The sequence below is a fragment of the Hermetia illucens genome, chromosome 2, assembly GCF_905115235.1.
Source record: "Hermetia illucens chromosome 2, iHerIll2.2.curated.20191125, whole genome shotgun sequence".
NCBI lineage: Eukaryota > Metazoa > Arthropoda > Insecta > Diptera > Stratiomyidae > Hermetia > Hermetia illucens.
Genome location: NC_051850.1, coordinates 69,287,741 through 69,305,213, shown reverse-complemented (window position 1 = coordinate 69,305,213; position 17,473 = coordinate 69,287,741). Strand labels below are relative to the sequence as shown.

At 39.6% G+C, this 17,473-nt stretch overlaps 1 protein-coding gene across 3 annotated transcripts in view; it reads right to left on the bottom strand.

Annotated features, from left to right (window-relative positions):
- Window positions 1-242: 242 nt before the first annotated feature.
- Window positions 243-17,473, bottom strand: part of LOC119647432 — a 281,759-nt gene continuing 264,528 nt past the window's right edge. For all 3 annotated transcript variants that reach the window (XM_038048343.1, XM_038048340.1, XM_038048341.1), the window contains one exon: window positions 243-2,066. In XM_038048343.1, the coding sequence (XP_037904271.1) occupies window positions 1,243-2,066 (824 nt within the window). In that variant the 3' untranslated portion in view covers window positions 243-1,242. The remainder of the gene's footprint in view (window positions 2,067-17,473) is intronic.

The following is a 17,473-nucleotide window of genomic DNA, read 5'->3' as shown; positions in this document are numbered from 1 at the left end:
AAGCGCGGAGGAAAAATACCTTCAGGAGGCAATTTGGCAAAGTTTTCATTTGTGAATATTGATCGTATAAATGTCTTGTAGCAATCAGAAAGTTGATTAGTACACACTACAATACTGCAAGGGGCATCACGGATATTTTCGTTCTTGGCAGCAGCACAAACAAAAAGTTTTTACACAAAGCCTTAAAAACTGATGATGACAAGACTGACGGCAGCGGTCTTATAGTTTTAAATAAACAAAAATATTTTTCAGAATTTTATTGTTTGGTTTTGGGTTCATTATTTTGTAAAACGAATGTGTCAATATACAATAACCTGTGTCACTTTGTTTTTGGTGAAAATAGTAATAATAGCGAATATTTTTCGTACTTAACAATATATTGACAAAATCAACCATACAACTGTCTTACAATTATTTTATTGCTCTATTCCATACTGATTTATTGTTGGTATTTATATATTCCAGTGTACATATCACTTTCTAGACGAGTGCCTAATAACGCTTTTCAATTTTCCGCGAATTATTTGAAAACTTGACAGATTTAGTTACGGAATATTTCTTACATTTTTTAGTTACTCATCGCCCGCCGGCTATAATTTGTGCGTTTCCCTACTTTTACTGGACACGATATTCTATCAATAAGATAATTCTACATGTATGGTATGTGTCTGCATATATGCGGTAAGTAGTTAAGTTCAGAGGAAGATCACTTAAAAGTTGTTTGTTGTAGTGGCCAAAATCAGGAGTTTGCTAAATTATTTTCCTAACCTGCACCACAAGTCAAGCTAAATAGCCTGAAAATGATCTCTATAGTTAATTAATTTAAGGAGAAACTAATTAATTCTTCCAATTAATCCATCTAGAGATATGCTAATGAAACTTTGATGAATTCAATTGCTGATATAAAAACGGGGTTTGATCCTAAACAAAACAGAGAGTAGATAAGTGCTCATTTAGAAGTACTGGAAAGTAATATTAGGAAAGATATAAACGACTGTTTATTACTTGATAAACATTGCAGTTTTTCTTTCGAAGATTTGCCTACTATACTTTTATAGATTCGCATATGGCATCAAATTCCTCACATTTCATAACTCGTACACTGAGACATCGATATGAAGTGTTCCTTTCGTTGATTCTCCTCTGTGTCACCTTAGTAAACACAATATTAAATTGACAGTCTTGTATTCTACTTTTCTCCTAACGTGAGTAACTTTTTTAAATCAAGGTGCTTTCATATTCTCAGGGCGAGACTATGAACTCGTTTGTTTTGTTTTTAGGACATATGTAACCGAGAGCTGGACTACTTTGTGATGAGTTGTCTGAATGGAATGTTAATGCTGAATGATGTGTGGGGCTCTGTGTAGGAGTAGTGTTAGTGCTTTTCGCTTTTCGAAACCATCCACCGATCTTTTTACGTCCTAATGAGGCGGTACTATATTCATAGTTATCCTTTCCAACTTTCCTTGATTTCTTCGGTAAAGTATCACTGTTGAATTTATGTTTGGGCGCAATGGTGTTAATTTTCTTGACATTATAATCTTTCCAAGTTATATCTTCGAATTCGGCATTACGATTTTGTGTGTCATGATCGCTGGGATACTCGACATCTGAGACATTATCCTCGTCTCCAGCTAATTCAGAAATGAACAAATTCCTGCCGGAAAACTGGCGCTCAGCTGCTAGTGTACTTAAAAACCTAACCTTTCGGCTTGGGCTGCGGAAGCAAAAATCCAGCCATTTGCTCCTCGATTGACAATATATCCGTAAGGCATTCTTTAAATTTGCACCGAAAAGCTTGCCGTCCGGTAAATTGAGTATGCGACAATCATCTAAAAATATCCGTCCTTTGTAAATGTAGTGATTCCGTTTTAGGATGTCTTTTTTGCAATATATAATCTGCTTGTCGAACAAAAATAGAGTGTAGGTGTTATTCCATAAATTGGGAGATATTCGAGTCGCATCAGTTTGCAGAAAAAATCTCGTACTATGAAAGCCTATAGGAGGTCCCTCGAAGTTCTCAAAACTAGCTTGGAATCGATTTAAATTCTCACTGTGTCGTTTCCCTGTAAAGAACAATATAAATATTATAATGCATCAAAGTGGCGTTTTTATTAGGTTCGCTATCACTATACAAATACAGCGTTTATTGAGGGAAAATCGAGATTAGAAGCGTTCGTCCAACAGTCCCGCAGAGTAGCAGAGAAAAATCTAATTAACCGATTAAAGGGCTCGTCAATATCGCATCATCCTAGTCAAACGGCAAGCGTTTTATCGCGGCGGTCCAGTCTTGTCCACGACGGACTGCGGACCGGTTGTGAAAAATTACAGAGTTCGCGGCGAACAGGAAAAATGGATGCCGAAGAAAGTAGTATTTCTTCTTCATCGGATATCACCTTGGAAGCAAAATTCGGAGCGGTCTACATTTAATTACTTTTTACATAAAATCAGTCCGCGTGCTGTTTGCCATTACCTGTCCGTGACGGACTGCTGTACGGACAATCCGCTTTCTGTTTGGAGAGCCCTTTAATCCAATTTTTCTTTTTTCAAACTTATGACATAATTAACTTTTGCACGTACCTAAAATTAGACAAATATTTTGGATTTTGGAAGTTTATCCGCACTTTCTCAATAAGAAACACGGCAAAAATCAAATACGCTCTGTTCACCAGCTTGCCAAACTGTCAAAATTTATGGCAAGGTGTGTGCAGTAAATTTCATCAAAACTAAAGCAATATTTTTATTGAATTTGTTACAGATCAGTGGGAAAGCCCGGGTACTACTTTGCGCGATGCTCTTTCGTCGTCGCATTCTCACGCTAAAAATCTTGATACTATGGCTGCAATTTTGTCTTTTGAGGTTTTGTGTGAAAAAAATCGATCGTGTGAAAAATCGATAGAATTGATGTCTGTCACACCTGATTTACACTGAAATGACTGAGAACCTATTGTCACGAAATTTAGTGAGAGCATGTGAATCCCTTTACACATAGCGAGAGGCGCCATTTTCCGTTACATACGAAACGACCTGCGGCTCGCATTTTTTTGATAACACATTCAATTTATTTCTCTTTAATTTGGTTATACATAGCTTATGACTAAACTTAATACTAGAATTATCTCTAACACCTTAACTTTACCTAGAGACTAACGTTTGGGTTAATACTAGACTTAATTTAAAGTAATTCTAGCTTATTTTAGGACTTATGCTGTAGAGGGGAAAGTCAGGAAAAACCCTTCTTATATTGTCGTCTGTAAGGAGGAATTATTAGAATATATGAACTGATGGGGGACTGATACATATAGGGGACGGTGGTGTTATTGGGCGATGGAGTAAACGAGGCCAAGGCGGTGTCGATCATATGGGCGGTTGAATATAATCATCTTACTGTCGCGTTAGCTGCGATTCTCAGTGGAAAGGATTAGATCTGTAGTAAGGGGGTGGTGGCGGTATGAGAGGTTCGGATTGTAGCTACGTATGTAGAAGTAAAACTGGATGAGGTTAATGTCGTGGGATTGGCATTTAATGAGGAATTTGGTTGCACTAACCAAATTCCTCCTCCTGGTCTATGCGGGAACAATTTATCTCGTCATAGACGGCTTGGTTGGAATGGAGATTAGACTGGGAAAGGGACAGGCGGAAGAACCTCCTTTCACGCACCCGTAGACGCTCCGTTTGGGCTGAGGAGACGTCGCAGCATGCGAATACTGTATGAGGTGTGACGGCTTGTATTGGTGACCAGCGGGGTGTTGTAGGTTGGGCTGGGGGTGGGGGTGGTGATGTTGGTGCGTTAGGTTGGAGATATCAGCGGGATTAAGGGTTTGGTCGGGACGGTAGAGGGTACCTAGGAATATGATGGAAGAAGGTGTAGTGATGGAGACGACGGTTAATTCAATGGATGGGGCAATAATGGCTGGGATGTGAACTCGTTGGGCGTCTAGAGGATTAGCTACTAATATGGCTGTGCCCCCGCCTTGGCGGTCAATACGCTCGAAGCGGAAGGTGGTATAGTTAGGGATGTACAGCTTATGTCTCAGGTTGAATTTGGACTCAGTAAGAAGGAGTAGGTTGGGTTTGTGGCCGGAAAGGAAGTTGGTCAGTTCGTGGCGTTTTTGTCGACTAACAACAGAATTCACGTTCAGTAATACCACTTTTGTGAACATTACTGGGAGGGAGTTGTATGTGGGAGGGTGGGTGGTAACGTGGGTACCGGATGCGAGGCGTTCCTAGCCATTGCTGCGTATGAGAATGGTGGTGATGTTAGGTTATGTGAAGGGGGCATATGAGAGGGTTTTGGCTGGGGACCGGGTTTGGTAAGTGGAATGGGGTTCGGTTTTGTGGCGAGGGATGGTTGTGTCTAGCGGGCGCGAGCTTGCACGAACATTGGGCAGCTGGGATAACTCGCCGGATGCGTGTTGGCTCCGCAGTTAATGCAGGATGGATTTTCATTCTGTTTCTTCGGGCGTTGTCGTGGACCATGTGGGAGGTTTTATTTAACGCAACGGTAAGTTGCAGTTGGACGCTGCATGCCCAATACCTTCGGGAGGGTGAATTGTTGGAGTTTTGGGCAGACCGTAACTAGGAATAGGTGGAGGCGTTTTCGGATTCATAATCCGTCTGAGATGTGGCGAGGACGTGGGCGGAGTGAACCGAGGTTTTCTTAAGTGCGATGTTATTGGGGATTGTGGAAAATATTTTGGTGGTTGTGGGGTCTGTCTGGATAATAAATGGAGGAGATTTTTCCTGACTCACCTTTGCTAGACTTGAGTTCGATGTTTGGGTGGCTTCTGATTTGTTTGTGATAGATTTTTGGGCGGCTTCTAATTTGTTTGTGGTGGATGTTTGGGCGGCTTCTAATTTGTTTGTGGTGGTTGTCTTTGGGTTATGGGTGGCTGACTGTAGAAGTTACTGGGCTGAATACGCAGCGACTTTCGTTGTTTTTGTAGTTGGCTGGGATGAAGGTGTAGCTGCTGTTATTGACACTGCTTTCTATTGAGTTCCTCGGTTGGATATTACCATGTTTTCGTTGGATCGTTCTTCTCGGTTCTCATTGCATGATGTAGCTGGCGTATTAAGTTGAGGAACTGGGTTGAAGACGATGGTTGATTCGGTTATAGATGTCCTAAACAGGGCAGCGAGCCAGTCGTACCGACTCGTCATCTCCTTCAGGGAGGTCGTAAGCTCTTGAACCTGTCTCCGTAGGGCCTCGACTTCGTCGGAAGTTTCGCGACACATGTTCGGCTCGCTATCTTCGGGGGCAATTTCGCCAATGCCTTCGGGGCTTTGCTCCCGCTGTCCCCATAGGAGTGTATCCTTCTAGGCTCAGAATCCATCCCTTGGGGCGACAGTTATCTGGCATTTCGACATCACGCCGCACAACTGGTTGTTCGTTGAACATCGCTACGATCACTATTTGCACAATTTTGCTTTTCACTTTGAAATTAGCCGGAGCACTTTCCAAACACATCCGATCCGCTCGGACACTGTGGCTCGCAGGTGTTATACGCTCCCTTTTATAATTAGTAAAACACAACAAGGATACGAACTATATTCAGCGTAAATCCGCCCATAGTTCGGATTAAAGCCATATAATTTCTTTTTAGGGATTGAGAAGTCCTAAATCTAGACCTCAAAATATATCCCATTCCGATATTTGCTCAAATAAAGTTAATAATAACATATTAGCACATTTTAGAAATTTACTCGAAAACCCCCTGGGGTCTCCATACATGTCAAAGGGCGGTGTAAAATTTTTTCTCACCGAATGTCATGTGGGGTATCAAATGAAAGGTCTCGATTAGTACTTTTCTAAGCCGGTCTTAGTTTTGAGATTTGTTAGAAAAGCGGGGAGTGGGAGGGGTGGAAAGTGATGGTTTTTTTAACGGACCCGTTCTCAGAAACTACCCAACCGAAAAATCTGAAAAAATTCATGAAGCTGCCTCTATATGGTGTCCAGGCCTCAAAATACTCTCCATATCGGTATCTATTCATATTAAATTAATAATAGTATATTACCATATTTTTGTGGAAATTGAGTAAAAGCCCCCTTAAGTTTATCCCAGAATTATAAACGTTGGTATTAGTATAAAGTATAATATGAAACATATTATGCCCAAGTTTGATCAAAATCATACTATTAGTGACAAATTACAGTAGCTCAAAGTTGACTCTGTAAATTTACTGCAACTAAATATCAATATCCCATAAGTGGGTAGTCAGACATATTACATGCAAATACATAACGCACTACGTACAAATGGAATAGTTCTACACTTAAATATACTCATAGAAGAAGCAAACAAAACCTTTCATACCTGAAACGCCCAGCTTCCGGTTTCCCGACTTGTTTTTAGCTTTTTTCTGTTATTTGTATATCAGTATCAATTAATCCAGACAAACATATGTATAAATATATGCTAATGAAGTTTACGGGAAGCATCCAATAGGATGGACACGTTTCCAAAAAAAAGGGGTTTTTCTGCTGCCACGGTAAAGGGTGTTATGCTTGTCTTACCGAAAAAATGGCATTTTAATGTGCCGACTCGGACTCGGTTTGCTAACTAGGATTGTTAAAAAATATTGAAAACTACATTTTTGGTGCCTCGCATAAAATAAAGTTCAATGAATCGCAATTATCCTAATTTGCGAACCATAGAAATATGTTCTGAATAAGTCATGAATTTCGTTGAATAGAAGGCTATGATGGCAGCCGGTTTTCAACATGCAGTTTCGAAAAAAACCATTAAAAAATTAGAATATGATTATTAACCATAAAATCTTAGTTGACCAGAAATTTGTCATCATAATAATAATCGATAGCGTAACAATCCATATTGGATCAGGGCCTTGAAGTCTGTTAGAGCACTTAATATAGACTCGGATGACTATCTTATTGCCATATTACTCCGGGCTCATACATACAATCCCCTCTGACAATCAAGTGAGAGTGAATACTGGAGCCATTCACAACACAGCCCCCCGTAACACCTATGAGGGGGAAATGGATGCTGCAATAACCGCAGCTAACAGATGTCTTGGAGGTGAAGCATCAACAAATGATCTTCACAATCATCTGAAGACCGTTATCATTGATACGGGTGCACACATATTTGGCCCCAGCCGCAAGAAAAGTCGGAACGCCTGGTTTGACGATGAATGTAAGCTAGCAACAGAACAGAAGAATACTGTATACCGAGTAAGGAAGCCAGGGAGAACCAAAAGATCTGTGAACTCAAAAAGTGCAGAGAGTAAACGCACCAGGCGCTCAAGTTTTACCAATAAGTCAGCAGAATGACGCCTTATACATATCGATGTTCATTCTGCCGAGACAGAGAGGGAAACCAAACTGTCCAAACTGCCTCTGGTTGCACAATAATGAAGACGAAGTACATGATGGCAACGTCAGCGCCAAAAAACAAAGAACGAACAACATGGAATTGCGTTGGTCAAACGAAAAGGATAAAGATAGGAGACTACAACGTTGAGAAAATTTCTCCTATCTAGGGTCAAAACTCATAACCGATAACAGCTATGACGATGAAATCCGCTTTCGCTTGTTGGCTGCCAACAGAGCCTATTTCAGCTTACAAAAACTGTCTCACAATATGATCAAAGCTCTTACTGTACAAGACTATGATCATGCCAGTCCTAATGTATTCCTCGGAGATCTGGGTTCTTAACAAAAAAATTGTGAACTCTTGGCCGCGTTCAAGAGAAGAATCCTCTGAAGAATTTTTGACCCCCTATATGGAGACGGACGATTCCGTAGCCTACATATCGATGACATCTATGAGTGATACCAAGACCGTCTGGTTGTGGATAAAATCCGGCTCAATAGGTCAGTGGACAGTGGTCGGGACACTTAATCCGTATGGTCGGAGATGATCCACCCCGGAAAGTCTATAAGGGCAATATCTATGGTAGAAAAAGAAGACAAGGCTGACCCTGCCTGAGATGGAGCGATGACGTAGGCCAGGACGACAAGCAGCTTTTAGGGAAATCGAATTGGTGGACCTCGGCACAAAACCGGGATGTCTGTAGTTCCTTATTAAGGCAGGCCTAGACCGGATACCGGTTGTTGCATCGTTGACGATGATGAATAATTTCTCTCTAGAGGTTGCAATGGCTCTTATTGCAAACTTAAGTCGTTCAATTAGGCTACTCTATATTTTCTTCTCGAGTCGTTTGGTTTTACCACTCAGTATTTATTGATACGAATTTTCGAGTGCCTATTGCACATTTCGTATAATCTGCCAATCAAAATGCGGCGAATAAGCGAAATTCAAAGTAGACATCATTTTTAGGAAAATAAAAACAAAATGGCGCGAATACTAACGCAAACAACGACCAACACATCCAAAACATGACAAATTACACTGGGTCAATATTACGGACAATGTACAGTTTTACTGACAAATGTTTCGGACATGATTTTAAAAAAAAAGTGAATAACTCATATCCGATTTACCCGTTGACCCAAAATGTTCGATCAATTTGATCACATTTTGACTGAATTATAAGTAATTGAAATGCAATTTGGATCAAATTGACCCAAAGGTCGGATGGAGTTAAATTAAAAATCTTAAAAAAATCACAATGCTGCATCCATATGAAATCTAGGCCTCAAAATACATCCCATTACAATATCTGTTTAAAACAAGTTAATAATAGCATATTGCCATATTTTAGAAAACTACTCGAAAACCCCCTTAAGTCCATCCTGGAAGTGCAAAATGGAATCAGTATAGTTGATAAGATAGGGCATAATTCTGAAAAGTTTGAAGCCCAACTAACAAAATTATATATAAGTGTATATATGTATGCGTCAGTGTGCGGTATAGGCAATGTTTGTTTGCTTAGAATGGCCACCATATTTGTTTTTAATATGTAAATAGATCATGGAGGTTGGAAATACAGGGTGCGGCAGCATAACTTGCTACAGAATTTTTTTTTTCCCACGGCTAGAAAATTTGGATTTTGGGGACACTTGGTTCCAACAAGACGGTGCAACAGCACACACTTCAAGAACATCGATGGCTGTTTTGAGGGAACACTTTCCAGAGCGCCTTATCTCAATTAGAGGCGATTTGGAATGGCCGGCACGCTCACCCGATCTGTCCCGTTGTGATTTTTTTCTATGGGGTTTTTTTTTGAAATCCCGTGTTTATGTGAACCGTCCAAGAACCCTACAAGATTTGAAGACCAACATCCAAGAAGAAATTGCCAACATAACGCCTGCTATGCTAACAAGAGTCATGACAAACGCCAGAAATCGGTTTACGCAATGTATGGAGAATGGGGGACGTCACCTAACAGATTACATTATAAAAAATAAATAAATATTTTCCGAAGCATACAATAGTTTTTATTGAGTTTTGAAAAAAGGAAGTTATGCTGCCGCACCCTGTATATGAAGAAACGTTTTGAATTCTTAGCTATGTACGAATTCAAAAACGCGCATGAAAAGTTTCGGGCAAAATGTGAACACAAACCTTTATACCTGAAGCGCCCTGCTTTCGGTATTCCGACTTGTTATTTTATATTTCTCCGAAACAAATCGTATGCATAATGATGACAAAAACTTCACATAGTTGATTTCGGTTTCTAACAATTCTTTAATAACACTATTTTTGAGTGATTCGTTACATTGCTGGTTCTATAATTGACTAGGTTTCAACGGCATTACAGTATTATCATTGGGAGGTTGTAATATGGTGCAAGCTGCTCGGGACGGTGATGGTTGCAACTTTTCATTGTTTTCCACATTTTTTCTCAACGAATAAACTTGTTCGTTTTCAGTCTTCGTTTCAAATTCATTGGGAATTATTCGAATGCTTTCCCGTTGTGGTATTAATTTTTCAACAACTGCGTCGCATTTTATTCGACCGTACCACCAAACTCCGAGATCCTGACGAATTAACACATCGTTCAATAAGTCCCGGGACTAACTATGAAAACAACATTTTATCGGCAAAATTCTTTATTATTCATCAACATAATCTGCTTCAAGTGTAATACAATCATTCCAACGCTTCTCTAACTATTCAATGCCATGTTTGTAGAACGATTTGTCTTTTGACTCAAAATGAGCTTCAGTAGCAGCGATTACCTCCTCATTTGAGCCAAATCTTTTTCCTTGGAGCATCTTTTTGAGATCCGAAAAGAGCCAGCAGTCGCTGGGGGCCAGATTCGGCGAGTACGGAGGATGAGGAAGCAGTTGGAAGCCTAATTCGTTGAATTTGGTCATCGTTTTGATTGACTTGTGGCACGGTGCGTTGTCTTGAAAGATAACTTTCTTCTTCTTCATGTGTGGGCATTTTTTCGCTATTTCGGCCTTCAAACGATCCAATAACACCATGTAGTAGTTGCTATTGATGGCTTTTTCTTTTTCGAGGTTGTCAATGAAAATTATACCATTCGCATCCCAAAATACGGACGCCATCACTTTGCCGGCCGACTCTTGGGTTTTTGGACGCTTCGGGCGGCTTTTACCGGTCGTACGCCATTCAGCTGACTGCCGACTTGACTCCGGAGTGAAATGGTGAATCCATGTTTCGTCCACTGTCACATATCGACGCAAAAAATCCTGTTTATTGCGAGTAAACAGTGCCAAACAGCTCTCCGAATCATTGATACGTTGTTGCTTTTGTTCCACTGTGAGCAAACGCGGCAGCCATTTGGAAGAAACCTTTTTCATAGCCAATTTTTGGTGCAAAATAGTAAATGCACTACCAGTTGATATGTTCACCAAGTTACTCCCTCATTTGGCCGACCCGAACGTTCCGCATCATTTGTATCAGCACGACCGCGTTTCATGTCGAAAACCACCGACAAATGGTTGTTTTCGACGGAGTAGAGTCCGGATAACGTTTTTCAAGCCATTGCTGAGCTTGAACAGTGTTTTTCCCCATTAGAAAGCAATGTTTTATCAACACACGAAACTTGTTTTGGTCCATTTTTTCACGATTGCAAAGGTAGCGTCAGTTTAACCACTATAGCTTTCTTGGTTATGTTTCGAATTACATCAAATTTTGACACATCTTATCTGAAGGTTGGTACTTCTGAACCTTGGTATATAAATGGCATTATTAGCGCCATTTCTACGCTAGTCCCGGGACTTATTGAACGATGTGTTACCTGCACTAATTGAAGTAATAAAAACTTGTTGTTTCTTTTTCGTTGGTGTGGGTATTTATCCTTGCAAATACCGATATTTCGGGAACCACTTGTTCCCTTCACTAGTCAAACAAGTTGTTTGCACTGATGAAGGGAACAAGTGGTTCCCGAAATATCGGTATTTGCAAGGATAAACAAACAAGTTGTTTGCACTGATGAAGGGAACAAGTGGTTCCCGAAATATCGGTATTTAATAATAATAATCGTTGGCGCAACAATCCATGTTGGATCAGGGCCTTGAAGTGTGTTAGAGCACTTCATTAAAGACCGTAACGGTACACTAGGAGGTAATGTGGTCAGCATTACGCTCGACGGTATCGGTATTTGCAAGAATAAATACCCACACCAACGAAAAAGAAACAACAAGTTTTTATTATTCCAATTAGTTAATCGTTAATCGCATAATTTCACTCTAAATACCTGCACTAGATCTTCACGTTCAAGTGCTAGTTCTTGCGGTTCTTCTGGAGTGAAAGGAAAAAGAACTTGGGCATATACGGGACGGTGGTCTGAAAATGTTAAAGCGTTAAGATTATTTGCTGATTTCTCAAAATTTCAAAAATTCAGAGAAATTGAAAAAAAATAATTCATTATGAAGAGCTTCTGTAGAGTTCTCAACTTTTTCAAAACAAACTAAGAGTCTGGGAATATTCTGCAGAATTTCGAGACCGTATTACAACTTTTATAACGTTAATTCTCTAAAACTATAAATATCCCAAGTATAGTTACATAATTCAGAAAATAGTTAGATACCATAAGCTGAGGCTGCCTAGTACCGTCGTTGATAAGGTTCAATGTTCTGTTCTTTTATAATCCATAGGAATTGTAAATTTGGAAACAAGTCGGGAAACCGGAAGCTGGACGCTTCAGGTACGAAAGGTCTTGTGTCTTTCTTAGTACGTAGCACGTAATATATCCATATATTATGTGAGAGTATCCACTTTCGGGTGATATTGACATTCAGTCTTCAATTTTCAAAGAAGCAACAAATTTGAGGTATTATAACTTTGTTAGTAATAATGCAATTTCCACCAAACTTGGTAAGATCATGCTCTATATTATAGCCTACATCACTGCAAAATTTCATGGTACTAGGATGAACTTAAGGGGGTTTCTAACCAATTACAAAAAATTATAGTAATATACTATTATTAACTTTATTTAAACAGATATCGGCATAGAAGGTATTTCGGAGCCCAGGCACCATATAGTGGCAGCCTCCTGATTTTTTTCAGATTTTTCGGTTTGGTAGTTTCTGAGAATGGCCCCCTTAAAGAAGTGATCACTTTCAACCCCCCGCGCTCCTCACCCTTCCAACAAATGTCGAAACTAAGATCGGCTTTGAAAAGTACTAATCGAGACCTTTAATTTGATACCCCACATGACTATATTTGATGAAAAAAAAATTTACACGTCCCTTTTGCATGTATGGGGACCCCTCCTTAAATTCGACGTAAAAGGATGTAATTCACTGTATGCGTGAGCGTTCACAGTTTCCACCTTTCTACCAAGTTTGGTGTCAATCGCCATAACCATCTCCGACAGACACACAGGCAGACAGTAAACCGATTTTAATAAGGTTTCGTGTTTACACAAAACCTTAAAAAATAACTTTCTCTTAACATTTTTTCTCCGAAACAAATCGTAATTTACATCTGCTTTTTAAGACTTTATTCATATTTTAGCATCTAATGCTAACTTTTTCATCAACCCTGTAACGCTTGTAAAGATTTTCTGTACTTTTTTTTGCTTGAAGGCTATTGGTCGGAAGTCGAAAGAAGAAATATTTTTAGATCTTTATTTCGATCGACATTAGATGATCTTCTAGTATACCCTAGGTGCGGAGGTCCTCATAATGCTAAGGGAGGTATACATTTTTTTTCACGAAATATCTTTCCGGATGTCTGAGTGGTTAGAGCGCAAGGCCGTCGTACGTCGCGGTTCAAATCTCACTGGTGGCAGTGGAATTTGTATAGTGATTTGACGCCGGATACCAGTCGACTCAGCTGTGAGTACCTGGATCAAATTAGGGTAATAATCTCGGGCGAGCGCTATGCTGACCACATTGTCTCCTATAGGGTAATGTAATCCTGTAGTGTACCGTTACGGCCTTGAATGAAGTGCTCTAACACACTTTAATGCCCTGATCCAATATGGATTGTTACGCCAACGATTATTATTATTTGCTTTATTAGATATTAGGCGTTTTACAAAAAAATATAAATAAATGTGTGCCCCGAAAATTGAAACAGTTTCGTTCTTAGAACCTATGCAACTGAAAAATCATAAAATTATCACAATGGTGCATTGGTGCGAAATCTAGACCTTAAAACTCATCCCATTTTGATATTACCATATTGTAGAAATTTATCCGAAAACCCCCTTAAGTTCATCCTATAAGTTCACAATTTGGCATCTCTATAAGGGCTAATATAGGACATATTTCTAAAAACAATCCAGTTATTATTAACGAAGTTATAGAGTTATAGTTTGTGTATATATGTATGTATGCATCGGTATTTGGTAATAGGCAATATTTGTTTATTCAAGATGAGCCCAATATATATGTCTTTGATATGTATGTACATCGATGTATCTTGCAGTTTGACAAAATTTGAAGAAATATTTTGCATTCTTAGCGAATGGAAAAACGTGCGTAGGGAGTTCCTCACATAAGATGAACACAAAACCGTTATACCTGAAGCGCCCAACAACTAATCATTTGTAGAAAAACGCGTTTAAAGTTTCAACTTCCGATCGTTTACGTTATGGATTCTTCTGTTCCAACGACCATATTTCAGTCAATTTTATTCGGATCGATGGAGGACGTATTCTAAGATAGTTATACTTAAAAAAATGCAATAAAAAAAATCGTTTTTTTTCTAAGTCACAATTGGAGTTAACTCCTTACAGGAGATAAGTAATGATTAGGATTGGATACCGCGATGCGGGCGCCCCTCGACGACGGCATTAAGTCCCCGGCTGCTCAATTTTCCTGATTAGAGTGGGAATTCTAGCGATGTAGAATGGACATTCTGAGGTTAAGCAAGGTAAAATAGTGGAAGCTTCGTGAAACACTGCTCCTTTTGGTATGTGTGATAGTACAATGGACTTACTTTACCAGAAGAAAGCATAAATTTTATGTTGAATTTATAGTAACTGCATCCGGAAGGCACTCCCTCAGGGGGAATCGATATCAGACAGCCAATCTAGAGGACATTACCGAAAAGGCTGAGAGGTTTGGGGATTTCAGCAACTTCTATCACCTCGTCATCAGTGGTCTATGATTCGAGCACAGTCTGCCGTCAGTTGTGTTTCTACTGAATCGCAACGAACATCTAATCAGATCGCTGATAGTTGTTTGCTTTTGTGTGCCTATTAAATCCGCACGTAGTCGCAGGAGTGAAGAGTTTTAATCCCCCCAGCTCAACAAATTCCATTTTCGTAATCAAAATGTTGTTTGGAAGAGGACGAACTAATTTCCCGGCTGGACGACAGACTCAACTGATGCATTGATTTTAGTCCGCAGTCATGTTTGGTTTGCGGGTGCATATAAAGAAGGGGCCAACATCTGACACTGACCCCGATCAAGATGCTTCTAGGACAGAAATGAGGTAGCGTCTGATGAGTTGCCCCTGTCCACGACGAAATCGCTGGTCTTCTTTTTTTAAAAAACTTGGAATGTTTTTAAACAATACTCTTTTAGCGAGAGGTGCTCATAGACTAAACGTGAGACAAAGTTATTCTCCAATTGATTCAATCCGGCATCAAGTGAATGTTGACCCAGGAATCGTTCAATTCTTAAAAAAAATTGAGTATTCGAGTTATCATCAAAGGGGATCTTTCTTTTAAAGAGAAAGGGGGTGAAAATTAATGAACGTGCGGGGGTGAGGAACGGAATGCTCCTATTATTGGTCTGAGCGGACAGAACGTGGGTTGACGTCCAATGCCATGCGAAATTTTCAAATAATGATTTCGATACAGCGTAGCGTATCACGAAAAAACTTGCAGTTGGTTGTAAACCTTCGATGGATCAATCAAGAACGTTTTCACGGTAGGCTCTTCATCCATGATGAACTGCTAAAAAGGTGGAAGGAGCACGTCACACCGCTTCTGAATCCATGAACTTCTCTCTTTAGTGGAACTACTTTGGCCATCGATGCGCTCAAGAAAAATTGCTTACTCTCACGGGTTCTCTACAGAACTGTTAAACGGAGCCCACGCAGTATTTTACAGGAAACGTGGAGGGGGATTATCATCAAGCTCTCGAAGAAGGGTATTTGCTTTGACTGCAACAATTAGAATAGAGTCATAAATAGCTGAGATAATAATGAAATGAAAAGTACGAGGAACGTTTGCTCAACAGACAATGGTCTGATTTCCGCCCTCATTTACCTTAACATCAACACCATGCGATTCATTGAGGCGCACCGTGACATACTACTCTACCTATTTTTCATCCACTTTTAAAAAGGGAAGTGTATCAGGAGTGCTATGAACATTCCGAAGAAACTTTGCCAATGCCGTTGGATTTGCTAAAGGAAGTAAATAGAGTTGAATTAAGGATAAATATGAACAAAACCAAAATTCTCAATCTGGAGAATCAGCGCACTCTTCTTATCCTATCCTGCGTATAACATTGACGGCGTCCTCCAATTTGTATATCTTCATAGGATTGTTTTTGCTGATAGCAACTACAAACTCGGTGCTATTTGCTAGATTCACTTCCGCTGTTTTGACTTAAATTTGGAAATGCAAATACTTAAACATCAGTATCAAGTTGAGGCTGTTCCGTTCCCGTTCTCTTTGTACATGCAATCGCTCCTATAGCTCGAAAGCTCCACGCCTTATTTATTTTCCTTTGATCCAATTTCCACCGAAGGATTGCATCGGTATACGGACCAGGTGCCTGTAGACGTGCAGATTAGAAAACGAAACTCCATTGTTGGCGAGAAGCCGGCGACTGGGTCTCCTTAGAAAGACGTGTTTGACTTAAATTTGGAAATGCAAATACTTAAACATCAGTATCAAGTTGAGGCTGTTCCGTTCCCGTTCTCTTTGTACATGCAATCGCTCCTATAGCTCGAAAGCTCCACGCCTTATTTATTTTCCTTTGATCCAATTTCCACCGAAGGATTGCATCGGTATACGGACCAGGTGCCTGTAGACGTGCAGATTAGAAAACGAAACTCCATTGTTGGCGAGAAGCCGGCGACTGGGTCTCCTTAGAAAGACGTGTTGCAGAACAGTAGAGTTTAGGTTTTTCGAGAAGATCTGAAGGAGCCAAAACACATTTCAACATAACGACGGCAGGTATGCATTTATAGGACCGCGGCAACCATATATGTATGTATGTGATCTTGCGTTCCGATGTTTACACAATTGTCATCAATAGACTCTCGGCGCTAGAAAATTACTATGTTTTTTAACGCTGAAATAGTAGTACCACCTGCCAAATTATCATATCCGTTAAAAAAACCAATTCCGGAAAGCGGAAAAGAAAATGCGGTGACGTCTTCGAACGAGCAATTTGAATTTTATCAACGTGAAGGCATCTAGTTGAGTGTTTGTTACTTGTTACTTTTCAAGTGATCAATAAGTTTTCAACAGAAAACTGGGAAATTGATGCGTGAATGGACAACCTTTCGCGTTATTTTACGTTTCGGCAGTAATGGTAACAAGCTATATAGCAAATTCTGACATTTTTCCCTGAACGGCAATAAAATGTACATTTCTAAAGATTCAAAGGCCCCAACAAAAAAAATGGATTTGCACTGAGCGGGATTCGAACCTTAGATACGTTGAATATTTTGCGGTATCTCTTCTCTTGTGACTTGATTTGAATTTGAATAATAGTGACACAAAATTCTAACGCAATAGCATATTATCAATTAAGATTGGGGCTAAAGTTTAGAAAAAGTTAACTCACATTGAAGTGATCTTCACAATTTTCAGTCTGTTTGAATTTGGTTGCAATTTCAAAAGCTAATAATTTAAAAAACAGTTTTTTTTTCAAAAACGATCTTTGAGATTTTTGTTAGATTCCCCCATCATTCTGTCGTTATTTTGTTTTTCTATAGAAACTGCGAACTGTGTAAGTGTGCTTAACATTTATGACAGGCAATTTGTTTATAATATTGTTAATCTTTAAAACAGATCCACATATTGAAAACATATTATCTAAGGCCAGAATTTGGTGGTATCGTTGCTCTTTTTGTTGTTAGTAGGTATGTTGTGTTTGTGAATTTATAAAAATTGGAACAACTGTCGGTCACACTGCCTGTGAAGAGGTTTTCTC